Here is a 25,309-nt window from a genome sequence, read left to right as displayed (position 1 = left end):
CTTGGCTGATTCTCTCTGTGAGCACCATAGATATCCCATGGCTGTTTCTCTCTGTGAGCACCATAGATATCCCCTGGCTGATTCTTTTTGTTAGTACCATAGATACCCCTTGGCTGATTCTCTCTGTGAGCACCATAGATATCCCTTGGCTGATTCTCTCTGTGAGCACCATAGATATCCTTTGGCTGATTCTCTCTGTGAGCACCATAGATATCCCTTGGCTGATTCTCTCTGTGAGCACCATGGGTATCCTTTGGCTGTTTCTCTCTGTGAGCACCATAGATACCCCTTGGCTGATTCGTTCCCTGTTGACTGCAGCTAGCTGATGCATCCTCTGAGCACCAAGGAAACTGTGAACAAAAGCCACTCACTTTCTGTAATGTCCCCATCACAGAGATGAGATCTACTGTCAGATCTGCAAGCAGCTGACCCAGAATCCTTCCAAGAGTAGCCACGCTCGTGGGTGGATCCTTGTCTCGCTCTGTGTGGGCTGCTTTGCCCCCTCTGAGAAGTTTGTCAAAGTAAGACTCCTTCAAGTTTTTTCATATACTTAATGATGCAGAAAATCTCATGTGATAGAACAAGGTGTGTCAGCCTCTCTGTTAATATGTACCTCTCATTCCTTTGCTATATTTCATTAAATTGTTCAGTTCCTTAATGTGAATGTACTTACAATACCTTAGTGATGTACATTCTTTAATGGACGGCAAGCCTCATTTGATTTTAATTCTTGTGTTTGAGTATTTATTCAAAGGCTTCCAGCTCTTATGGGGTCGTCTAAGTTAGGGTTGCTGCCATTTTTAGGTAAAATCACCCTTTCTCTCTGACTCCACAGTATCTGAGGAATTTCATCAGTGGGGGGCCCCCTGGTTATGCCCCCTACTGTGAGGAGAGGCTGAGGAGGACCTTTGGTAACGGCACACGGACCCAGCCGCCCTCTTGGCTGGAGCTCCAGGTACAGCTCTTAGACCAACGAAATGGGTGGCAGCGGACGATCACTGTTGTTTTTCTTGTCTAATTCTGTCAAAGATTGTAAATGCTCAGTTTTTCTTGTGTAGCAAGTCCAATGATAGTGATGCTCTGGCAGATTAGGTCTGGATTTATTTATTTTGGATATTTATTTACTGGAAGTGCGTGATGTGCTGCCGGGTCCATGTGGTAGGTAACTCAGTGTTTTTGTTTTTCAGGCCACCAAGTCGAAGAAACCCGTAATGCTCCCTGTGACATTTATGGATGGAACAACCAAGACTCTGCTGACTGATTCGGCCACCACCGCCAAGGAGCTGTGTAACGCCCTGGCAGACAAGATCGGGCTGAGGGACACCTTCGGCTTCTCTCTCTACATCGCGCTTTTTGACAAGGTGCACCATGTCTCTGCGTCCAGCTGGGTGTTCTTCAGATCGTGCTCGTCATACTCATCATACTCGTACGTTTCCCTGCCAAAAGGTGTCCTCGCTGGGCAGCGGGAATGATCACGTGATGGATGCCGTGTCCCAGTGCGAGCAGTACGCCAAGGAGCAGGGAGCCCAGGAGCGCAACGCCCCCTGGAGGCTGTTTTTCCGCAAGGAGATCTTCACACCCTGGCACAACCCTGCCGATGACAATGTGGCCACCAACCTGATCTACCAGCAGATCGTTCGTGGTGTGAAGTTCGGAGAGTACCGCTGTGACCGGGTGAGCGGCTGGTGGGGGGTTTACCCCCATAAATCTATAGAAATTACCACAAGGAATAATTTGGGTTTGGTTACGGTCTTTGAAACACCAAATGCGGTATCTACAACTGAAATTATTCCATAGCCAACTGAATTAATGTCAAACATCCAATATTAAGGTTTTTACACTACTGGATACGTTACTTAGCATCTTTGCTTGATTAGAACAGTTTCCCAACCTGGTCCTCGTGGACCCCCAGACGGTTCACATTTTCATCATTGCTCCCCACCCCCCCAGTTCCTGTCTGGGGGTCCCCAAGCACAGGGTTGAGAAACAGATTGGATTAGAATGATTTACCTCAGGCCCCATGAATGGCATGTGCGCAGGGTGCACTGCATGTGTGATGCAGTTCCATCTCCCCGCATTAGGAGGAGGACCTGGCAGAGCTGGCCTCCCAGCAGTACTACGTGGACTACGGCTCCGAGATCCTGCTGGAGCGTCTGCTCAGCCTCATCCCGTCCTACATCCCCGACCGCGAGATCAGCTCCACCCGCACCCTCGAGAAGTGGGCTCAGTTTATCATGGCAGCACACAAGAAGGTACGAAGGCTGCATCCCGCCTCAGTAGCTTGGCCTCTTGTGCGTACACACAGCTACCCAGGACAGAGGCAGGAGGTAGCAAGGAAATAGGCAAAAATAATACGTTTATAAATGGACTTAGACTCAAACACTCTCAGCAGGCATAAACCGGTTTTTCCATGAGCCAGCAAAAAATAATGTTTTGTCCAACTATACCCTGCCCCCAAGGGTAACCAGCTGGTGATGGGGAACTACACAGTGGGTTAGTTTGTGCAACATAATATGCACTTTTACAAGAATAGCCCGTCACTGTTTTGCCCATTCACTTCCTATTTGGCCATTGATTCTCCAGGGAATCTATGCTCAAAAGAGGATGGACCCCCAAAAGGTCAAGGAGGAAGTGGTGGATTTTGCCCGATACAAGTGGCCTTTACTGTTTTCCCGGTTTTACGAGGCCTTCAAATTGTCAGGTACAGCGACTTTTCAGCGACCGCCGCTCTGAGATCATACGTCCTTGCGTGTGTTTAGCAAACTAATGCTAATGTCCTGCTACCTCAGGGCCCAGCCTGCCTAAGAACGACGTAATTGTGGCAGTGAACTGGACAGGGGTTTACTTTGTGGATGAGCAGGAGCAGGTGCTGCTGGAGCTCTCCTTCCCCGAGATCACAGCCGTGTCCAGCAGCAGGTACGCTGTCATCCTGGCGTCTTCAGTGTTCCTGTCTGTTCCTTCCATCTTCCAGGAATGTCACCAAACATCACGGACTGGCGCAATACGCTTTACTGCTATTTATTTTTAACCTGCAACTCTCACTCCGCTCGTGTACTTTATGAAATAGGCTACATCAGTCTCAAGAGTTCCATAGTCCTTGTTTCTCCAGAGAGTAGCACTGTTGGTAGGTTCTGAGTCTGGGTTAAGGCTCCTGGGAGTCCAGTCACCTGGGGCACAAACCGGTGCCCCCTCTTTCCCCAACAGGGGCGGTAAGCTGCAAGGACATAGCTTCACATTGGCCACCATCAAGGGGGAAGAGTACACTTTCACCTCCAACAATGCAGAGGACATCCGCGACCTGGTGGTCACCTTCCTGGAGGGCTTGAGGAGGAGGTCAAAGTTCGTTGTGGCTCTGCATGACAACCCCAATCCCAGTTAGTGCCTCGTAGCTCCTGACAAATAACTACATGCCACCTAGTGTCCCCCCAGTGCAGTGGATGATACGGTATGAATGGTTCCCTGGCATGTAGCTGGGGATGACTCCACGTTCCTGAGCTTCCTCAAGGGGGACCTCATCCTGCTGGACCAGGACACCGGGGAGCAGGTCATGAGCTCAGGCTGGGCACATGGCATCAATGACCGGACCAAGCAGAGGGGCGACTTCCCGGCCGACTGTGTCTATGTGCTGCCCACCATCACCAGGCCCCAGCCTGACGTTGTGGTCAGTTACCAGTCCCCCCAAACCCAAATGGTATCACATGAATAAATTTAGCTTTATTCACAGCCTCCTCTCACTGCATTCCTTTCCCTCTCCGTGCGGCTCAGGCCCTGGTCACTATGACCCCAGACCAGCGCCAGGAGTCCATCCGACTGACCCAGCTATCCCTGGCTGACAGCGAGGAGCGCATCAAGCCCTACACCCTAGAAGAGTTTTCCTACGACTACTTCAGGTGCCCTCCTGACCCCAGGCCGCACTTTCAGTTTTCCTTCATTTTATTCTTTATTCATTTCTCTCCGGTACCCACCCCCCTGCCAGGCCCCCCCCCAAACACACGCTGAGCCGTGTCATGATCACCAAGAACCGCGGCAAAGACAAGATGTGGTGCTGCACCCGGGAGCCCATCAAGCAGGCGCTGCTGAAGAAGGTTCTCAGCCACGAGGAGCTGTCTCAAGAAGCCTGCATGGCCTTCATCGATATCCTTTCCTGCACTCTCCTCTCGTGGTGCCGCCAATCGCTCCACCAAAGCCTCAACGGCATCATTGGTCTCACATCCTTAACATTAACGGTCATCGGTGTCACCGTCCATCAGTGTGAATCCCTTATATATGCTGAGCTATTATATTCCGCACCCACTGGCTCTGGTGTGTCGTTCCTTGATGCTAGTTTCTGCACCCGTCATGAAATACATGGGCGACTACCCATCCAAACGCATGCGGTCCGTGAATGAGCTCACCGACCACATCTTCGAAGGGGCCTTGAAGGCAGAGCCACTCAAGGATGAGATGTACTGCCAAATTCTGAAGCAGCTCACAGAAAACCATATAAAGTAGGTGAAGGCTCTCCAGGTCTTCTACCTGAAGCCTCGAGCCACCACGGTGGAGGAAGTAGCATGTGCTGATCTCTTTGCAGTTGCTTTATGGGATTTTTATGCGCAGGTATAGTGAGGAGAAAGGCTGGGAGCTGCTCTGGCTCTGTACAGGCCTGTTTCCACCCAGCAACCTGCTGCTACCCCATGTTCAGAGGTTCTTACAGGCTAAGAGGCAGCACCCGCTGGCCTCGGACTGCATGCAGCGTCTGCAGAAGGCCCTGAGGTAAAGCCGTGCATCTGAAACACAGCGGCTCATTCTCACAGTGCAGCTACAGGTCATCAGCTAAAAGTCTGACCTTAAAAAGCAGTGACCTGCACTCTGCTCCCAGCATTTCCCCTCACAGCATTTCACCTCACAGCATTTCCCCTCACAGCATTTCCCCTCACAGCATTTCCCCTCACAGCATTTCACCTCACAGCATTTCCCCTCACAGCATTTCCCCTCACAGCATTTCACCTCACAGCATTTCCCCTCACAGCATTTCACCTCACAGCATTTCCCCTCACAGCATTTCCCCTCACAGCATTTCCCCTCACAGCATTTCCCCTCACAGCATTTCACCTCACAGCATTTCCCCTCACAGCATTTCACCTCACAGCATTTCCCCTCACAGCATTTCACCTCACAGCATTTCCCCTCACAGCATTTCCCCTCACAGCATTTCACCTCACAGCATTTCACCTCACAGCATTTCCCCTCACAGCATTTCCCCTCACAGCATTTCCCCTCACAGCATTTCACCTCACAGCATTTCACCTCACAGCATTTCCCCTCACAGCATTTCACCTCACAGCATTTCCCCTCACAGCATTTCACCTCACAGCATTTCCCCTCACAGCATTTCACCTCACAGCATTTCACCTCACAGCATTTCCCCTCACAGCATTTCACCTCACAGCATTTCCCCTCACAGCATTTCCCCTCACAGCATTTCACCTCACAGCATTTCACCTCACAGCATTTCCCCTCACAGCATTTCCCCTCACAGCATTTCCCCTCACAGCATTTCACCTGCACAGCATTTCACCTCACAGCATTTCACCTCACAGCATTTCCCCTCACAGCATTTCACCTCACAGCATTTCACCTGCACACCTCAGCAACTCTTGTAGGGAGGACCGTCCAGATCTTCTAGGTGATGACTGACTGTATCAAGCTGCTCTGTGTGTACAGAAGAACCCCTCCCCCCATGGCAGTGATGAATGTGCACAGTGTGTCTGCTTTCTGCCCCCTCCTCACCCCCCACCTTCCTACCTACGCCAGCAGCTGCAGCATACATTGTGTTTGTTTTATTCTTAAAATATCACGGTAAAATTCGTCTCTTTTTAGATAAAGGGCCATTTTTGCACCCTCCCCGCTCCCAGCACACCTGTTCCAGCTATTTGGCTTTAGAAACACTGCCTTATACTGACGACTCTGAAATCTCTACTTCTGGAAAGCAGAAACGGCTCCAGGAAGTACCCGCCCCACTTGGTGGAGGTGGAGGCCATCCAGCACAAGACCACGCAGATCTTCCACAAAGTGTATTTCCCTGACGACACAGACGAGGTGAACATCCTTGTCCAGACCAAGTCCAGTTCTGGGTCAAAATGCAAGCAGCACCGAATTACCGAATGGATGCAAGGCTCCCACATCATCAGCGGTTGTCAGCTTGCATTTTCTAATTGAATTGGCCGTCTTTTGGAGCATCATGTCCCTGGGTTATAATTTTATCCTGTAATATATGTGTACCAAGGAGGTTTTTTAATATCAGTAACAAAATCCATTAGTGAAAAGTGTTCTGCAGGCCAAAGAATACCACTCCTTAATCATGATGAAGCATTATCTGCTCTTAGAGACTGTAATCTCCTGTTATTAAGTGCTAATTACATGGGCAGCAGAAATTACAGAGGGGAGGGATACAGTAATTAATTGGATATGCCTGAAAAACACTGATAATTATATTCTAATTAAATTCTAATCTAGTTCTAAATAGATCTGCCTCTAATTATTTCTCCAGATAATTGTCTGACTGGGGCCATGGAACAGTGGTATTGCAAAATAGAATAATTTTTATAATAGAATAATTAATTATTATTATTTTAAAATCTGTTGTAGGCTTTTGAGGTGGAGTCAAGCACGAAAGCCAAAGATTTCTGCCTGAACATTTCCAGCCGCCTGCTGCTGAAGTCCTCCGAGGGCTTCAGCTTATTTGTGAAGATCTCCGACAAGGTAGGGGCCGGGATGAAAGAGGCGGTACGTGAAGGTCAATGAGGATTATGGTGAGATGGAGTCTGATGTCACAATGAGTCCTAGAGGCTTTGCAAGGAAACTGAGAAGAAGCAGAGAGCATCAAATAAAATCGAATCGAATCGAATCTGAAGCTGCACTCTGCTTTTCAGGTGATCAGTGTACCGGAAGGAGATTTTTTCTTTGATTTCGTCAGGCACCTCACGGACTGGATCAAGAAAGCCCGGCCTGTAAAGGACGGTAAAGCCCTAATCCAGCTTAATCCTCGTTGAGAGTCAGGTCAGCTCTCTCTCCTGCTCTTCCCACTTAAGCAGCTTGTGTGTCTCTGTTGTAGGTATAGTGCCTTCATTGACCTACCAGGTATTCTTCATGAAGAAACTGTGGACCAACACCGTTCCAGGGAAGGACTCGTTTGCAGACTCAATTTTTCATTACTACCAGGTGATTCGTCTTTGGATCCCCGTGTATTTTCGTTCACTAATAGCATTGGTGTTGTGAAGACAGCGCTGGCCCCTAACTGGCTCTCCTGTCCCACACGCTCTTCCTCAGGAGCTCCCCAAATACCTGCGCGGCTACCACAAGTGCTCGCGCGACGAGGTCTTCCAGCTGGCCGCACTCATCTACCGTGTCAAGTTCGAAGACGACAAGTCCCACTTCCCCAGTATCCCCAAGATGCTGAGAGAGCTGGTACCCCAAGACCTGATAAGGCAGATGTCTCCTGACGACTGGAAACGCGTGAGCGGACATGGGACTCGCCGTTCATCCATTCAGCCTTCAATATAATCATTAGTCCATCCATCCATCCATCCAGTCATTAGTCCATCAGTCAATTTATCCTTCCGCAGTCACTGATGTGTTTCCACACATGCATGCTCCTTAGAGTGGTGTTTTTCAGTCCTGTTCCTGGAGGACCCTCTGCCAGAATGTTTTCATTCCAACCCACACTAATTTCAACTTACCACAGTCATTTTTAGCCTATTAAGGGCCATCTGAACCTGATTAAGGTAGGACAGAGAATATTGGGGGGGGTCTTCCAGGAAATGGACTGGGCAGCACCCCTTTAGAGTCTCTGTGAAAGCACCACGTCACGCAGAGATCTCTGCCATGTGTTTGTGCAGTCCGTGGTGGCGTACTTCAACAGGCATGCTGGGAAATCAAGGGAGGAGGCCAAGCTGATGTTCCTCAAAATTATTTTCAAGTGGGCAACGTTTGGATCGGCCTTCTTCGAGGTGAAGGTAATCAGTTTGCCTTTAAGAGGGACGGCCGCAGGTACTGGAGGCTTCGGTGTCCAGAGGATTTATTGAGCTTCACTGTCGACGCGTCACGTACCCATTTCTTATGTGTCTTTCTCTCATCTGCACTGAAAAAATACTGGAGCCACGTCATCTCGTCTCTCCATGTATCTGTACAGTATATAGCACAGATGACAATAAAGTTTACTTTGACTTTGACTTAAACTTTGACACCCTGTCTGGGTGTTTCACATCTGTTCAGGGTTTACCATCAGAACACCAGAGCAATTAATGCCTGCACTATTTTTTTTAGCAAACTACGGAGCCAAATTTCCCGGAGATCCTCCTGATAGCGATTAACAAGCATGGCGTCAGCCTCATCGACCCAAAGAGCAAGGTGACTCAGACTCTGTTGTTATGTTCGAGGATTGTGTGTGACCGCATGTGTGTGTGTGTTCAAGACTGTGTGTGTGTCTGCGTTGATCCTGCAGGACATCCTGATCACGCACCCCTTCACCAAGATCTCCAACTGGAGCAGCGGGAACACCTACTTCCACATCACCATCGGCAACCTGGTCCGAGGCAGCAAGTTGCTGTGTGAGACCTCGCTGGTGAGGAAGCCGGCTGTTTAAAGAGCAGATTTCACGTGAAGAGCTGGTTTCGATTCCACCCGAAGCTGGGCATGGTGGCTCCAACTCTCAGATCTTCAAATGATAATTCAGTAATGAAACTTCTTTATTGGAAATATTTGTTAAAGGAATGCCAATTGTAAAAACCCTTGCGGTTACTGGTCTGCACACAGGGCTACAAGATGGATGACCTCCTGACCTCGTACATCAGCCAGATGTTGACCACCATGAGCAAACAACGGGGTGCCCGTGTCAACAGCAAGTGAACTGATTATTGGCTGAGAGCTATTGAGCTTTTCCGGCTGCTCCGCCCCCTGGGCCAGCCCTGCAGCTGGGGCCACACCTACTCCGCCCGTGTATGGAGAATGAGTCGAAGTCCCTCCCCCAGCACTGTTGGCTCTGACATCGATGAACCCGCCCCCTCTTCTCCTTCCAGTGAGGATGACTACCTCTGAGGTTCCCCTTTCTCTCTTGTTCTCTCTTCTTCTCACCTGCCCTCCCCGCTGACCCCCCTGGAAAGCCAGCTAGCCAATCGGGGCCTTCTGGGGAGCCACACCCATCTGACTGTGACAATTCCTCCTTTGATAAAGTCACACACAGGGACAAAGGGGTCAGTACAGATTCGGGTTATATTGCCTGAATGACCTGTACTCAGTTCTGATGCCACGAACCAGCATCAGAAATGTTCTGCAAACTCCACAAATGTCACACCCCCTCCCCACACCTGCAAAAGCAACTATTTACATTGCTGTTACATTGCTGTAAATTCATATCACTAAATGTAATCTGTATGATTTCACTCAAGTTTGAAAGCCTTAATTTTTTGTACCAGTTTGTACTTATACTGTTTTGTCATTAGGACTGACATTCATATATGTGGCTATATAATGTTTCAGAATAGGTTTGTTTTGTAAAGGGTCCGTTTCCATTTGTGAATTTAGGTATTTTACATTTTAGGATGCAGAACCCAAAGTGAGACGTCTGATTATTAAACATGGCAGCCGCCAGGCGGCTTATTGAGCCGCTTGATGCTGATGAAATGACCTGCTGTGGACGTCACTCAGCTCCCGTAAAGCACACAAGCTTCCCCACTCCGGTGGCTTGAGAAAATGGAAGTGAACTAAGTCATGTGACAGATTAGACCACACCCCCCTCTCACCCGCACAATATAAAGTTAATGTTCCGTTAACGTACTTATAATGGATTTTTTGTGGCATGAAGGGTTTGTGGCATTGAGTTTGTATTTGTCTATTCAAAACATTCAGAAGTGTAATAACTGGTCTATCATGCTGTCATACCCCACGGGCGGAACTGGCTGACAGCTCAGTATAATCGCTTCGTGTTCAATAACGATAGTGAGTTGAGATGCATTTTTCAAAACCTCTCCCCCGGTGACACGCAAATATAGACCCTCTACAAGAGCATCTCCTCTTGGCTTTTTACATGATGTGGTCTCCATAGCAACGAGGCCAAGACGGATCTAGGCAAGAGTTTGGACGGCCCTTGTAGCATGCAGGTCTGCTGAGTTTACAGTGTATTTAATGTTAGTGTGTGTGTGTGTGTGTGTTTCACGTTTTAACGAAGTTTTAATATATATACATTAAATTAAAAATAAACAAGTTGGAAAGCTGATATTTTTATTTGAAAGGGGCACGCCTCTACCACAAGCGCATTGTTCTATCTTAAAAGAAGCAGTTTTATAAAAAAATAATAAACTTATTCAAATGTTTGTTTTCGGCCAGACTTGTTTTCTTAGCTACATTATAGGAACTGTCGTGGGTTAAAGATTCAGGGAATGATGTTAAAACAGCATGAGAGCTTCCCAGACGGGCTTCTCAAGGGCGCAAAACCCACAACACCGAGGTGCTCAGCGCCTGACAGCGAGCCGGGGCCATTCCTCGTCCTGAACTTACCGGGTGTCAGTTCCAGCTCATTTTGTTTAAGCCCAGTTGGTTGCAGGAAAGCGAATACAGCTGTCTGACTGGATACCTGATTAGAGGGGCGGCACCCAAACATGCAAATGATAGGACCCAGATCCACTTATGATATGTCAGCATTAAAAGGGCAGACAGACGTCCAATCAATATATATCAAGATTGTCAGTTTAAGAATATTTTTTTTTAGGAAAAATAAAATCAAGTTTTATACTACACTGACTTTTTTGAGCACTGATTTAAGCGGCTCTGTTCCCAAGGGAATTGCTGGCAAAGGACATTCCTGGCGTTTAATGCCATCAGGCCCTGGGCCCCTAACTGTACCCACCTACCCCCGGGGGCATCTGGTAGGCAGACGGTGGGCCTCTTAAATGGACATGAAGGTGCAGGCAGCAGCCAGAAAGTCCCTTTCTGACATTTCAGAGCCTGAGAGCTGAGTGTTTTTGTCACGCACAGCTGGGCATCACTGCCTGTCCTGAAAACTCACTCATACCCACTCAGACAGGTAACCTTACCACTCCTACGTACCTCATTAACGGCTGCTGTGCGCAGTAAATATTTAAGTTGACAAAAACAGATTGATATATTTGAACATTGTGATACGTTACGGCACATGCTCAGATCATACGCATTAAACTACAGAGCAGCAATGTGACTGAGCACTAGGGGGCGCCCTTAGACTGCATGGTAGGTGACTGGGAGTATCTCTCTTAGAGTGGCCTTCCCACAGTGACATGATAAGAACGGTGGCCTCGAAAGAGGGTTCTGAAGGTTCGGTGACGTTACCATGGATACCAGCAGTTTGCCTGAGGTTGGCAGCGACAGCAAATGGAAAACCACTTATGAAAATAGAGCTTCCATTTCTGTAATGGTGTCCATCGGTTGCTGCTGGAAAAGCCAGACTTGTCCATGGCCAGTTCGGGTCACATGAGCACCACCCAAAGGCTCGGGAGCATGTGAAAGATCGTTTTCGATGGGCGTACAGGAGGAGGAGGAGGAGGAGGAGGAGGAGGAAGGCTCCCCCTTGCTCACTGTCTGCTTGCTCTGACTGTGGCCTCCTCGGCTATGGTGGCCAGGTTGGGAGTGGCCGGCTGGCTCCGCAGGTCCCCCCGAACGCTGACGCTGGAGACGGACCACACATCACTCAGCTCTGCAGGGGACAGAAGACCCAGGGGTCAGAGGACAGAGGCAGGAAACACCAAGTGACAGAGGGCCGGACTGTACTGGGAAACATATCTGATGGAAGCCAAAACCGGCTGGTCCACAGTGGTAACCACTATTTACAGCTCAAACCAAGCACACAAGTCACCTCTCTGAGTTTTTCCAGGAACATACCAGCTGTTAAAAGAATGTTTTTCTCAGAAAAGTAGCACTAATTAGCTACAGGTTATCATTCTCATTTAAAAGTCACCAATCAGCCCAATTTGGAGCACATGCCCTCACCAGTGCGGAACTTGCTGTAAGGTCCCTTCTCATTCGTCTGTCTGCCGTCTGACCAGAACGGGAGACCCCTGTCATGCCACCTGAAAGGAAGCCACAGCCGCGTGTGAAATCGGCGGCGCATTTCATCGGTAGCATAGGATGGGGCTGGGGGGGGCTCAGGGCTCACCAGTGGAACACAAATACGAGCAGGATGAGCACAGCAGACGCAGCATCGGTGAGGGTCCACATCAGCATGTAGTGTTTCGGAGTCTATTGGGGGGAGGGAGCAGAATCAGCAGATTCCCTAGCGGGTCGTCTGAATACTGAGAGATTGCTGGGGTCACATCAAGGATAAGAAATACGATCATTTCTGTATCTGCTGTTTGTCCTAGACTCATGCAGGATAACTTTCTCAAAAAAGCACATACACAACACCAAAGCACAAAATTAAAGGTGAGTAGGGATTATAATAAATTAGAGGACAGTGTGTCCAGGATAGAAGTCAAATAGAGATTCTAATTAGAAGGGAAGCGATTAAAATAGGGACACGGACCTAAAAACAGCAGAGGAGCGGTGACTCATACGAGGATGTCACCGGCTTTAGGGTTTAACTTAAGATTGCGCTGACGAGCCACGGGTGGGTTAAGCCGCAGAGCAGGACCCTCACCATGAGGAAGAGGGGCCGCTGTAGTGCCGTCAGGATGTGTACGCCGTTGGTGGTGACGGACTGCGCCCCAGCGCACCAGGCCAGTGAGTAGAGCCAGGGCTGGGTGATGACATACAGGTTGGTGCTGATGTTCACAGACGCGTATTTGCTGATGGGAAGACAAAGCTGGTCAGCAAACATGTGATGGGGACCCCACTCTAAAGGTCACTTCAGGATCCCTGGCTCCCACCCAAAGACTAAATAGCTAGATCAGAGCTAAGCTACATAAGGGACATTTTTATATAATATCGATGTAATGACTGTTTTGTGGCCAGCAGGGGGACCTAGGAAAATTCCTAGTTTGAGTTGCGATACATATTTCCACAAGCTGCAGAACATTGTGGACGACATGAACACGGGTTGGCCCCCCCTTAGCTGCGGGGAGGGACAGACCGACACTGACATCCTGCCATTCATGGCTGTGAAAACATCAGCCCTCAGCGGAAACGACCTTGTCACTCGACTCCCAGGGACCGCGCCGACAGCGTGGTTGCTGCGGCGACCAGTGCCACCTCCATCCCTGTAGAGGACGTTACGGTAGAAAGTGTTCTCCTGACATCACCCTCTGGGAATCAGGCACACTGCATGCAGTACACACTCCCGGCAGTCTGATTTAAGTTCTGCGGCATTAAAGCCACCATAGCCATCTGTCTCATTATCCTCTCTGGAAAATTCACAGTCTGCTCATCAAGATTTAATATTTACATCATAAAACAGGAAGAGAAACATTCCCAGTAAAAACTTGCATAAAGTGGCGAGGCAGATGTGACCTTCTTGACTGAAAGATTGGAGGAAAGCCCAGAAGGCGCGGCCCAGCCTGGCTACCGATTGGAGGAAGTATCAGAAGGCGCGGCCCAGCCTGGCTACCGATTGGAGGAAGTATCAGAAGGCGCGGCCCAGCCTGGCTACCGATTGGAGGAAGTATCAGAAGGCGTGGCCCAGCCTGGCTACCGATTGGAGGAAGTATCAGAAGGCGTGGCCCAGCCTGGCTACCGATTGGAGGAAGTATCAGAAGGCGTGGCCCAGCCTGGCTACCGATTGGAGGAAGTATCAGAAGGCGTGGCCCAGCCTGGCTACCGATTGGAGGAAGTATCAGAAGGCGTGGCCCAGCCTGGCTACCGATTGGAGGAAGTATCAGAAGGCGTGGCTTACTGGATCTGCTCCTGTGACATGGAGCTATAGTGCAGGTTGAGATTCACAATGTTGTCTTCCTGCAGCTCGTCCAGTGAATCACAGCTCCCTGACGTCTGCTGCAGTTCTGGGTCCAACTCTTGTACCAGCTGCCTCTCCTCTGATGGCAGCCAGAGCACCTGAGTCCATGCACATAAACCATGTCACCTCCTACGGCCGTATCTACCTAATCATCAAATTAAAAACCAGCAGGTAAAGCCAAACCAGTTTAGTCTGTATGTACCTGGCTAGAGTGGATGTAGGACTCGTTAAGGATGACCTCCAGGGTACGGTTGATCCAGGTATCGTGATATGGGTGGTCCATGGGTGGCCGCTGCAAGTCGAAGATGACTAGAGTCCCGTGGTCGGCAGCCAAGTCCAGGAAATCCTTCAGCGTGGGAACTGACTGGTTACGGGCGCGAGCCTGGTCATCCTGGTCCAGAGAAGATGCAGTGCCAAAGGGGTCACGCTGAGAAGCGGGACAAGAAGATCAGTCCTCTATTGCACTTGGCCTCTCCAACCTGTACGTCACACCTTCCCTCAGGCTGGATCCTCGGGGGATAGAGACTGACCGAGAGGAACCACGATCCGGCGTTGAGCTGCTGCACTTCACTCCAGGTGAACATGGAGGCCAAGGAAGACGTGCGGTTGGGGAAGACCTCCTGGATGTTAGTTGTCCTCCTCAGCGTGGTGTCATGCATGAGGAAGGGCACACCGTCGTAGCTGAGACGAGAGGAAGACGCCCATGCACTGAGTGACTCGCCCAGGGGAATTCCCCTGGCCAAAGGGCACTGACCCCATAAAGACAGACCGTCTTTTCAGGCTTCAGTATCACCTGATTACGACGTCGGTCTCCAGCCCGTTTCCTCCAGCCTCCATCGCCTTTTGGAAGGACATCTGTGTGTTCTCTGGTGCAAGCTGTTTTCAGGCAGAGAGATCGGCTCAGAGAGTCCCCCCCCCACACCTGCTCACACTACAGCTGATGAAACATCCAGCGAGATTAACAGACGAGCGGGAACACGAGTCATCGCTCATTCCTGTACAACTCACAAAGTGAAAGCTGGCTTCTGCAGATTTAACAATGCTGGCATATTAACATACCAACACGCCCACCCCCCCACCCCACTTACCATGGGGGCTCCCCTGTGTCCAATCAGGGCAGGAGGGGGTCTGAGATTGCCCAATTCCTTAATGCATGGTGAGTACATGCCCAGAGGCACCAGGTAGAGGGCAAAGAGGATCGCCAGGTACAGGCCCAGGATCATCGCTTGCCGTACTGGATGGGAGAACAAAAAGCAGGTGAATCTAGTGTGTCCTGGGGGGGCAGAGTGTCCTAGGCACAGTAGCTACACACTACTGGGGGGGGGGTCAGGCTTGTGATATACACAGAAACAAGACAGAAGGCTTTGGATACTCCTTGCGTGTGGGAATTGGGATCCCTTTGCTTTGCACGACTTCACACACATGCTGAGCTGAGGGGGCTTCAGTGCTCAAGGTCGAGCTGTCAGGAGGGGGGGGGGTGTCCTGCCAGCCACCAGCCAAGCTCCTTGTCCCTTCGCAATGTCACTGTCACTCGTGTCACGTGTTTGGTCACGGTTACTTCATCCAGACCTGAGAGCCCCCCCTCCCCAAGGCTGCCGAAATAACACTCTCAAACTGGCACCACACTCAGATCTCACCTCTCTTGTTCATGCGGAAGAAGTGAAAGGCTACTGGCCAGGACAGGAGCGTCATCAGTGCGACTCCACCCATGTGGAGGTACGGAGCAGTGACCTGGCAACCCAAGGGAGATGTATCGCTCTGTTACATGCCTGTTTTTATTCATTTAACAAACAGGTTTATACAAAACAATAGGCAATTTTTTTGAGAAAGCAGGGTGAGACAGGCTCAGCTGCTACGGCCGGAAGGACCTTCCTCAGGCGCTCAGCAGTGAAATGGCTCTGCTGGCCCTGGGATTTGAACTGGCAACCTTCTGATCACAGGAACAGCATCCTAATATGCAGAGCCACACCTCCCGCCTCCCCACATGTATAATAAAACACTGTCACATGAATAGTAAAAATCACGTTACTTTTAGATTATTTTTGAAAGTCTTAAGTGCATCCAGTTGTTTTACTGACATAACCCAGATCAAAGTCCTTTGTCACAGGACTTTCACGCAACTTTGACAATCGCCGTACTCTGTACTTGTAATAAAATCACCCGCCCAAGACGGCAGGTGTGTGGGCAGACAGGCGACCTGCCTGGAGAGAGAGGAGAAGCGTCGTCCATTCCCCGCGCCAGAGGTCCGACAGCACGATGGTGGCGCTGATGGAGATGGAGAGTGTCAGCAGGATGCCGAGCTGCCAATCAGGAACGGGCGTTAGTCACGGGGGGCGGGGCCAAAGTAATGATGATCAGCATTGGGGATGTTCCAGTCAAAGGGTCAAAGAGTCAGAAGCATTTTTAGGAGATTGTGAAAAGAGAACTGAGGAGGGGAGGGAAGACCAGCTGAGGAAGCGACTACCTTATGGCCCCAGTGGAGGTAGAGCCTCTGCCCCTTGGTGAGCAAACAAACTGCCAACACCTGTGGGAACACACACACATACAGATCAAAAAAGGGCATTAAGTGTGGATGCCCTCTGGATACGCAACTGGAAGGGAAGCGAGGCCCAAAGGGGGATACAAAGCAGCTTCAGACACCATCAGAGGCAGTGTCTGGTCCTCACCAGCAGGGCGGCGATGTACGCAAAGAGCACAGCTGCTACGGCAAGAACGACCAGTGACCAGGGGAACCAGAAGCCCAGTGCCCCAAAAGTCAACCTGGACAAGAGAGAAGGAGAAATTTTACAGTGATACAGTGCAGCTGTGAGCCGGTCTCTGACGCTTGCTTATGGCCTCGCCTACCAGTCGAAGTCATTGTAATCATTCTTAGCCTCACTCCAGAAATACAGCAGCACCAGGGTCATGCAAAACGTCACCAGGATGAGTCCGACGCTGCCACACTCCAGCTGCGGGAAACATGCACAGCGTTAAGGTAAATGTATGCAAAACCGATCTGCACAGAGATTTCCCAGTGCTTTGTTTTAAAGCAATCGATGCTCAAAACAGCAACTGCTATTAACTATTAGCTGTTGAAAATGCATGTTTGAAAATGCAGCCCTCAGAGTCTCTGGAGGGATACCCCAGTCTCCCCGGCCCCCACCTTGCTGCAGCAGCATTCTCCTGGCTGGGCCCGGGCCCGCTGGTACCGCTTCCACTGGCAGCCATAGAGGCCAGCCAGACAGGAGACGCAGGGCTGGTGTTGATAGTGCTGCAGTAGTTGGCGCCGGACCACCTTCAGCTTGCCCAGCTTCAGCGTGGACAGGGAGGCGGGCGAGCGGCCCATGGGTCAGCGCCGGCCACACATGGCCAGGGGCAGGGGCGAGGCGGGGGGCGAGGCAGGGGGCGGCCGGGCCGTACAGCTGCAGGCGGAAGGGGGTGTGTTTTTCAGAAGTGCCAAGGGTGATGCTCTCTGCCGATCGCCCACAGAGGACAGTCACGATTCGAACCCGCAACCTGGAGACACAGGGCAACAGCGCCACCCACTGAGTCACTGTGTCAGCCTGCATTTATTTTTTTTTAATTCCTTAACCTATTATTATGGGATTAGTTTGCATGCACTTGCATTTCACCAGTTATCATACAGAAGATCATTTCCGCGTCATTCATACGTCACACAGTGACACCTGACTAACAACTGCAGACACTGAGCTCTGTCCTTCTAAAACTTATTCTGTGAAACTGAAACTAAGACCAACATAATGTTACGCAGCCCGGGGGGACTGTCCTCAGTCCTCAAAAGCGCCCCCCCCCCCACAACAGCATGTCTGAGAAACAGCACATCCCTGACAGAACAAGGTCTGCCCATTAATCACTGAACACTGCCTCAATAGGCTTCCCTAGACAGCCCCCTTATTCCAGGACACCCCCGGGAATAATGCACAGGATATCTATCAATGCCCCCCCCCCCCACCCGAACATAAACATACACGCATGTCCTTATTTATTACGGTGCAAACAGGAACATCAAACACCCAACAATACAATTATGGGAACAGGACAGAAATGAGAGGACAGCAGGGAGGAATACAAAATATTTGCCTGAGGGGGTCTGCCTGAGGGGGTCTGCCTGAGGGGGTCTGCCTGAGGGAGTCTGCCTGAGGAGGTCTGCCTGAGGGGGTCTGCCTGAGGGGCACCTCCTTTTCTCTTCCTGGGAAAACGTAAGGAAAGAAGGAAAAGACTAAATGAACAATAATAAAATCAACTAAATAAAGTTCAATGGCAGAACCGTTAGATGTTTTTACGCAGTGAATGTGAGCCGACTGGGGGGGCAGACTGGGGGGGCTGCGCACAATGCTTTCCCCTTAATGGGGGGCATGTGTGTCTCTGCCTTTGTGTTTGTTAGGGAAGATAAAAGCGATACGTTGGGGAGTAGAGATGGAAGAGAGGAGAGGGAGGAGCAAAAGGAAGACTGATTGGGGGAAGGTCGTGGTTTGGTCAACCAGGGCAGGTCTGGCCCACCGTGCATCGTGAGCGGCCCCCCCAAGACTGCACTCCAGCCCCCCACCTCAGGCAGACCTCACCCCACACGTCATGCTACCCTTTTCTCTGGTGGAGTTTGTTTGTTTGTCTTTTTTTCTCTCCCTTTTGTTCCCTGGTTGTAGGTGGGATATAAACCGCTGATCTGGTACTATGCACTAATAGAAGCAGGACATGCAGGTTGGAGCTGGAGATGTCAGCAGGTGGGAAAATGCCACTGCTGGGCCACCACCCCAGACCAGCTCGGGGACCCATCCCCAGGGTGCCAGAGGGCCACCACCCCAGACCAGCTCGGGGACCCATCCCCAGGGCACCGGAGGGCCACCACGCCAGACCAGCTCGGGGACCCATCCCCAGGGCACCGGAGGGCCACCACGCCAGACCAGCTCGGGGACCCATCCCAAGGGCACCGGATGACCCAACCCACACACAGCGGAAAAGGGAGGGGAGGAGGTGAAACAAACTAGAATATTTTGGAAAAGAATTAAATTAAAAATAGCCTAGTTGCCCTGCCCCTAGGGCCATCAGGGATATTAAATAATAGTTTATTATGGGTAGGAGATATTTCAGTGATTTCATAACAGAGGCTTGAAACCTAAGAGCTCTATGGTCGTCTGAACTAACTTATGGAAATAGCTCGTTTAATGCCCGGGTGACACAAGGACTGATGACTCTGAGGACTCTGAGGACTCTCCGCCTAGGAGAACACTGACCCCAGCTGACCCCTGTGACCACAGATTAATGGTGGACAGAATCAGCCTTTAAATATGTTCTGGGGGGGGGGGCAGTCACCCATGGAGGAGTATAAATAGGGTGTAAGATGTAGACATAGGCATCAAGATATCGAGTCATTAGAAGCCTACACATACAATGGCATAATCTGCACCCCCCCCCCCCAAAACAAAGACACTCAGCTGCATTAAAATGACCCAACAGACCTCCCTGACTGGCTTTCCGGAATGTTCTCTGATTAGTTGTGATTTTTCACGCAAGCCCAGGAAAACGGATTTAAAACGAGAATCTGAAGTGTCATTTAGGTCAGGCTCCTGGCCAGACTAGGGAAGGGCTCAGGAATGACAATTCCACAGAGAAGGAGGCTTTTTGGCAGCGAGCGGTTTTAACCAGCCCTCAGGCTTACAGAACTTTCTGGTCCGGCAGCTGTGAACCAGGATCAGTTTCAGTAAGACTGGTACCATCTGAAAATTTCTATTAAAAAAAGGGAGTTCACATACCTGTCATTGTCCTCCCCCCTCCCCGCTCCCCGGAAGTGTGCCAAGGACTCTGTTTCCACGTCACGGACAGATTATTTTAGCTGAAGGACCCAGACAAAGCCAATCCCATCAAACCCAGACAAGGTAAAGTGCTCGTCTTTGCTCAGGGATGCAGAAGGACACGGCGCAAGCAAAAAGAGTTACAATAAAATTATATAATCACCACCATTCCAGCTAGAGTGGTGAATTTAAAGCCGAGGGATCATGAAGCCCAGTAATGCAGTGGAGTAAAGGTTAGGCTTCGCACCTGCAACATTCTTAACCATTTGGTCTTTAACAGGGTCAGATTAATTTATCTGGGGTGCTGGGCTGACATCAGCACAGACAGGTGTTGCTGATTTGACGATTCCATTTTTCCAGAAGCAGATCGAGCCGTAATATTTGCTCTAACTTGTGCATTAATCTTGCTGTGGTCTTTAGCATATGGACCACAATGCAGCAAATCAGCAGTTTGGACCAAGATTGTGACCAAAGATCCTCATTTCTGCTTATGTGACATTCTCACAGTAACAGGGCCAATAAGCCATAACAAGCTTGCGTGGCAGCCGTAAATACCGAGAGAGCGGGCAGATTTCAAGCAAGAATCACTTCTATTACGCTGATTAGGGGCAAGCACTCTCCGGACATTATAAATGAATTTGTGCCCATTACGTCCCGGAGATAGTTGATAACAGCAGGAATACAGACATCAGTTTGAAAGCGGGGGATCAACACACTATGCGAAGACAACGGTTCTCCGTGTCTTTCGCCTACTGTTGTCCGTTCATTTGTGCGCATCATGCCATAGCTGCGAATGAATAACAGACTGGAAGAAGCGCCAGGGCGATCTGCTTCCCAAAAGCGGCATATGCCCAGTAAACTCATCGGATTGCCTGCCGACACTGCAGGCTGTAGCCACAAAGCCAAAGTTTGCTTTTAATATTTATCTAAGATCATGCGATTTATTTCACGAAAATAAAGCACACAATTTAAATGATAAATCGCTTAATGTAATACCATACACGAATTTCCAAGACTTCACACTTATTTTTGTAAGATCAGAACTACATCTGTCCGCCCGAAGACCGTCTTTCATTATTCGAATTACTTAACTTTATATCCCTGGGATTTACAGCACATCGCTATACATTATGAGCATCATTACACAACCTTCGCCACGATTTAATTTTAAAATGTGCCTTTCGCATAACCTTGGCACGGTACTTTACCTCACTTTATCGAGCCCACCGCGTTTCTCCTTAAATCCAGCAGCCCCCGAAAACGGCTCGCCGGTGTCCCCTGCAGAATTACTTATCATTTAGATAAAAACAACAAACAAGAAGGCAGATAACGTGGGAAAGGCTTTCAGCATGTGCGATTCCATCGGCCCGACGTATATCTAACCCCCCGCATATGCTGCCGCTTACTGTACATTTCGCGCTGCGTCAACATGCGAAAAAGGCTAAACGGGGGAGGCGGACTTACAGAACCGGAGCGCCGAGCGCAGAGCCTCCGGAAAGCCGCAGATCTGCGCAGTCACTGCGCTTCTGGCCGCAGGTGCCGTCCCACCTGTCCGACACACACCGCCGCCCACTCCCGTCCCCTCCTCCTTCTACCTATCTTTCTCCCTCCCTCCCTCCCTCTTTCCCCTCCCACTCTCCCTCTTTCCCCTCCCACTCTTCTTTTTCCTTCCTTGCTGTCCGCCCTTCAGTCCCGGCTTGGGTAACGCGGTGCCACCGTCGGGGAGCACCCTAACAAATCGCATTTATGTGACTCTGTGGCCGGAGCTTGTGACCTGGAAACAGGAACATGAACAGCAAATGACAATATATGTGTCTGTCCGTATAACCTCCGCAGCTGGCGTTGGCCGTCTGAATGGTCATTGTTCGCTTGGATACATCCTACGATGATTAAGTCATAAGTTGCTGCCCACAATGGGCTGTATGGTGCTCAGCTGGAAAGTGGGACACCGTAAATATGCTGGGCGCAGTATAAGATGTCAGCTGACATTTATTAATTCCCAAGACTGAGCTCAGGAACGCTGTCACGAAATGAATGCATTCTTTAATAGAGCACCGGATCCAAGTGTAAAATGATCCTTCTGAATAAAATCATTAAACTTGATTTTTTTTTCCTCCAGAATCTTCATTTCCGTGTGAACATTTTTCTCAGGTTATATAAAACCATATTAAACGCCCCCCAGGTATGAAAGCCGCCGTAGGATCAGACCTCAGAGACACAGATGCATTTTTCAGACATACTATAAGAAAACCTTTAACCTGTGCGTGTTACTGACTATAATATACACATTAAAAAACTGATATATATGTGATGCTCGAAAGCTACTCTGAAGTATTTGTGAGGTATCAGAGACAGTGTATGTACTGCTGTGTCAATGCCTGCACTCTCTACACCGTGAGTTACTGCACACTGTCAAAATGTACCCGGGTTCACATCCACCACAGTCGTGCACTTTCCTCTGTCTGGGTAACACATGATGACAGTCCACAGAAAATAATTCTTAATGCTTAGACTCGGCACCAAGAGACCAGCATTCATCATCGGTTATCTGTCCGGAACATTTCATGCTGTAAAGTGTGACCCTGGATGCGTGATCTTCTCTGCCAGCTGCTGGTGGGAGTGGCGGAGCTGTGAGGTCGATGTGTCCCCATGCGAACGCTGGGTCACCGAGCCAATAAAAGGAAAGATTAGAGCAGCACACCACCCCTGAAAGCACACGACGCTTCACTTCCTGTCTCTGCAGCTGGGGTGACGAATGACATCCAAAAAAGCCAGAGCAAGAACAAAGAAATGTTCAGTCAGACATAATGAAATCAAAATCTTCTGCTTTAATGATCTGAGGGGATAAAAATAATGACAGAAAAAGAGGAACGTCAGTGTCATGAAGGCATCTGAGTGAGATTTACTTATGAAGCCAAGGTTGCAAGAAATCTGGGTGAGAAGAATCTGCAGAGTGTTGCAAAGGCGACCAAAGCAGTGTTAGACAGGGTGGATTAACTTATCTGGGGGGGGGGCAGCCAGACATCAGCATGGACACTCAGATGGTGCTGATTTTATTAACTGTTCTACAGGGGAGGGTCCTGCTGTCTGCCAGGACCCTGGACTATAGCCAAAGATGCCCTATGAGTTAATCTGCCCCTGAGTGTTCTGACGAAATGTCTCTCTGTCCTTTGTGTGCATGGATGACGTTCTTTTACACGCAACACCCTGATCTGGCAGGGCGTTTTCACCGCGGCAGTTCTGGTCCGGCAGTAAACTGGTCCGCCTCGTTTCCCTGTTTTGGTGAGGATGTGGAGAATGTGGCAGCTCTCCCTCATGGTCACAGGCCACAGGCCAGTCCCAAGCTGCCTCTCGGCTCGTATCCTGCATCTGGGCTGTACCCCCCCAGGTGGCTCCCGGAAGGTTTCCCCACAAGTAGACGACTAAGCATTTAGGTCAAAAACAAGCACAATGGACGATGCAGTGCGGAGTCCAGGAGCAGAACCACGAGTCCCACAGGGCTGCTAGACACCTTCAGACAGCAGAGCTGCTCCCTCCTGCTGAATTAAAGTGTCCCAAACGCTGGACTGCACCTGCATCATTACACTCTGCTGGAATCAGCAGTTTCTCTCCATCACAGCACCTTGAAACGACCGCATCCCCGTGGGTCTGATCTCTCCCAGGGCTGGACGTCACAGATGGTCTGGTGCCACTTAGTTATGGGCTTAAGTATTTCCATAGATAAGAGAGTGGAACCAGAATAAAAACAGTCCCCAGTTCAATGGCAAGGACCAGGACCAGGACCAGGAACAGGACCAGGACCAGGACCAGGACCAGGACCAGGACCAGGACCAGGACCAGTGATCATGCTTGGCGGCTTTCTTGTTTTGGCACAATATTTACCGAATGGATGTTTCATGTTAGACACCGGAGACTGATGTAATGAACAGCATTAAACAGACACAGGCCAGATGGCATCATCACTGTGCAGCAAATTACAGAATAAAGATGTTTTAGCCAGAAAGGAGAAAAAAACATTCGACTGCAGTTGTTTCAATGAGCTCATTAGAAAAGAGTTGAATTGAAAATCTCAGTTTGACTTTAGAAAACAGCGTGGCAGTCTGTATCATAATTTCACCGAATAAGCGTTTACGTAACCCCCCCTGGCAGCCTGCCCAGGGGCGGCTGGTCACTGATCTCCCAGCGGGAACTGCAGATCAAAGGGGCTCTAACCTCATACACACTCTTGAGGACATGTCAGTTCCACTCCCAGACTGCACTCTACAGAAACCAGACTCCCCCGTTACACAAGTCTACTAATTGTGGGCCAGATCTTACATACAACGCAGAGGAAATAGTAAAGTGTGACTGTCACGGCTCCCACAGTGCCATCTACAGGCCATCAGGTGCCATTGCGGCATCATTGTAATTAAACTGTGTCTCACTGGAGGTAGAAAATGCCGGTCAGCAAAGAGGTTTCGTGCGGCTCAGCGCCACTCCTCCAATGCTCGCTACATTCACGCCTCTCCGCCGTATTGCATATCGCACATGACAGATAGACACCGCAAGGAGGAGAGCGCCAGTTCCAACCCAATCCTGTGGTCCCCAGCCGTCCGCCGTGCTCCCGTTTATCTGTCCCTTGCTTTTATTTTTCTTGTTTGGAGAGAGGGAAGGTCACTCGTGCCCGTATTCCCAGGTGCCGTCTGTCCGCGGTCCGTGTCACATCCCTCCTCTGTGACGAGTCGGCACCCCCCCCCCCCCCCAGCAGACGGCCGCGGGAGACGCGTGTGCGTGCGTGTAATGGGGGCTGGGGGTCCCGTGACCAACAATAAACAATGCCGGGTTCGTTCGCACCATTACTTTAGAACGGGGATTCACAACCCTTTGGATGAGCTCAGGCTGCCGAGGGATCAATCGGCGATATCATGACCGTTTGATTTTCTTTTCAGATGCGAACAGAAGGAGGGACTATGAGGGACTGCGGGAATCTAAAATACTCCAGAAGGAAAAAACACAAGTGTGGCACGTCTTCAGTTTAGTTTATTATTTTATTTTGTTTTTTTTTTCTTTTTTGATCAATGAAAAAGAGAGTTTACACAACTGGCTGCCAGGGCCTCCCGATGTAAAAAACAAAGGTTCCAAGTTGCATTCGGAGCTTTTCTCCTCACGACCCTGAGCTTCTTCCTGTCATGGAGGCAGCGCCATCAGTTGTGATGCAGACACATACGTCCCAGCTTAGGTCAACTGAATCCAAATACAAATCCGCAGAGCTGAAAATGTCCTCTGCAGTCTTTGTAGTAGGGAGCTCTCCCGTGCAGAGAAATTGTTCCTGTAAGTCCGCGGCCCACACATGTATCACATCACGTAAATGAGTAAAACTGCTTTGTTTATGTCTGTGGATTCGTCCATTTGTAAGGCAAAATGGCCGCTTGCCTTAATGCGAGCTGTGGTCTGTAGTTTGATGTCATCTGACATGTCTTCAGTCCGCCTACCAATAGTGTCATTTGACAGAGGTTTTTAGTAGTTTTTAGTTTATCTGCTGTGGATTGATCCAGCATCTCTCTGACGATGTCCATAGCTGCAGGTAAGATGCACGGAGTGACTGTTCTTGCTTCGAGCACGAAGAAGTGACACTTTTGTGATGTCC

General features: G+C 49.8%; 2 protein-coding genes and 1 long non-coding RNA gene across 9 annotated transcripts in view; 1 reads left to right on the top strand and 2 right to left on the bottom strand.

Moving 5' to 3' along the window:
- The window catches only part of myo7aa (myosin VIIAa), a 34,340-nt gene extending 23,991 nt beyond the window's left edge, over nucleotides 1–10,349 (top strand). For all 3 annotated transcript variants that reach the window (XM_048981199.1, XM_048981198.1, XM_048981197.1), the window contains 22 exons: nucleotides 395–521; nucleotides 836–955; nucleotides 1,188–1,361; nucleotides 1,447–1,674; nucleotides 2,082–2,252; nucleotides 2,584–2,701; nucleotides 2,790–2,916; nucleotides 3,205–3,374; nucleotides 3,471–3,661; nucleotides 3,766–3,890; nucleotides 3,977–4,134; nucleotides 4,334–4,487; nucleotides 4,597–4,752; nucleotides 5,973–6,078; nucleotides 6,628–6,741; nucleotides 6,912–6,999; nucleotides 7,094–7,200; nucleotides 7,309–7,494; nucleotides 7,878–7,994; nucleotides 8,305–8,388; nucleotides 8,483–8,602; nucleotides 8,794–10,349. In XM_048981199.1, the coding sequence (XP_048837156.1) occupies nucleotides 395–521; nucleotides 836–955; nucleotides 1,188–1,361; nucleotides 1,447–1,674; nucleotides 2,082–2,252; nucleotides 2,584–2,701; nucleotides 2,790–2,916; nucleotides 3,205–3,374; nucleotides 3,471–3,661; nucleotides 3,766–3,890; nucleotides 3,977–4,134; nucleotides 4,334–4,487; nucleotides 4,597–4,752; nucleotides 5,973–6,078; nucleotides 6,628–6,741; nucleotides 6,912–6,999; nucleotides 7,094–7,200; nucleotides 7,309–7,494; nucleotides 7,878–7,994; nucleotides 8,305–8,388; nucleotides 8,483–8,602; nucleotides 8,794–8,886 (3,034 nt within the window). In that variant the 3' untranslated portion in view covers nucleotides 8,887–10,349. The remainder of the gene's footprint in view (nucleotides 1–394; nucleotides 522–835; nucleotides 956–1,187; nucleotides 1,362–1,446; nucleotides 1,675–2,081; nucleotides 2,253–2,583; nucleotides 2,702–2,789; nucleotides 2,917–3,204; nucleotides 3,375–3,470; nucleotides 3,662–3,765; nucleotides 3,891–3,976; nucleotides 4,135–4,333; nucleotides 4,488–4,596; nucleotides 4,753–5,972; nucleotides 6,079–6,627; nucleotides 6,742–6,911; nucleotides 7,000–7,093; nucleotides 7,201–7,308; nucleotides 7,495–7,877; nucleotides 7,995–8,304; nucleotides 8,389–8,482; nucleotides 8,603–8,793) is intronic.
- LOC125711822 (uncharacterized) lies at nucleotides 4,895–5,701 on the bottom strand. The gene is made up of 6 exons (XR_007383111.1): nucleotides 5,603–5,701; nucleotides 5,482–5,541; nucleotides 5,317–5,451; nucleotides 5,212–5,271; nucleotides 5,092–5,181; nucleotides 4,895–5,001 (listed from the first exon to the last, which is right to left on the bottom strand). It is a non-coding gene; the product is annotated as an uncharacterized LOC125711822 (long non-coding RNA).
- gdpd4a (glycerophosphodiester phosphodiesterase domain containing 4a) lies at nucleotides 10,241–21,287 on the bottom strand. 5 transcript variants are annotated; one of them, XM_048981202.1, is made up of 17 exons: nucleotides 21,148–21,271; nucleotides 20,892–20,961; nucleotides 17,037–17,389; nucleotides 16,739–16,842; nucleotides 16,561–16,654; nucleotides 16,359–16,418; nucleotides 16,096–16,194; nucleotides 15,532–15,625; nucleotides 14,983–15,128; nucleotides 14,688–14,770; nucleotides 14,425–14,575; nucleotides 14,097–14,321; nucleotides 13,835–13,992; nucleotides 12,644–12,791; nucleotides 12,164–12,246; nucleotides 11,998–12,077; nucleotides 10,241–11,704 (listed from the first exon to the last, which is right to left on the bottom strand). In XM_048981202.1, the coding sequence occupies exons 3-17, from the start codon at nucleotides 17,217–17,219 to the stop codon at nucleotides 11,583–11,585; spliced, it is 1,830 nt and encodes a 609-aa protein (XP_048837159.1). In that variant the 5' UTR covers nucleotides 17,220–17,389; nucleotides 20,892–20,961; nucleotides 21,148–21,271; the 3' UTR covers nucleotides 10,241–11,582. The 5 variants fall into 5 exon arrangements, with proteins under 5 accessions (XP_048837159.1, XP_048837157.1, XP_048837162.1 ...); XM_048981200.1 differs by lacking the exon at nucleotides 20,892–20,961 and having other exon boundaries at nucleotides 21,148–21,287; XM_048981205.1 differs by lacking the exon at nucleotides 20,892–20,961 and having other exon boundaries at nucleotides 17,037–17,295; nucleotides 21,148–21,264.
- Nucleotides 21,288–25,309: the final 4,022 nt, after the last annotated feature.

This window comes from Brienomyrus brachyistius, chromosome 17 (genome assembly GCF_023856365.1).
Source record: "Brienomyrus brachyistius isolate T26 chromosome 17, BBRACH_0.4, whole genome shotgun sequence".
NCBI classification, from domain to species: domain Eukaryota; kingdom Metazoa; phylum Chordata; class Actinopteri; order Osteoglossiformes; family Mormyridae; genus Brienomyrus; species Brienomyrus brachyistius.
Note: the sequence above shows the minus strand (reverse complement) of the source record. Positions and strands in the feature narration are given on the sequence as shown.

Excerpts from the sequence above, each read along its gene's own strand:
- gdpd4a (XM_048981200.1), bottom strand. The coding sequence starts at position 17,219 with ATGGGCCGCTCGCCCGCCTCCCTGTCCACGCTGAAGCTGGGCAAGCTG. Across the intron at positions 12,078-12,163 it reads CTCGTATTTGTGTTCCACTG|GTGGCATGACAGGGGTCTCC; the intron begins GTGAGCCCTGAG and ends GCTTCCTTTCAG. Across the intron at positions 11,705-11,997 it reads TTACAGCAAGTTCCGCACTG|AGCTGAGTGATGTGTGGTCC; the intron begins GTGAGGGCATGT and ends TGTCCCCTGCAG.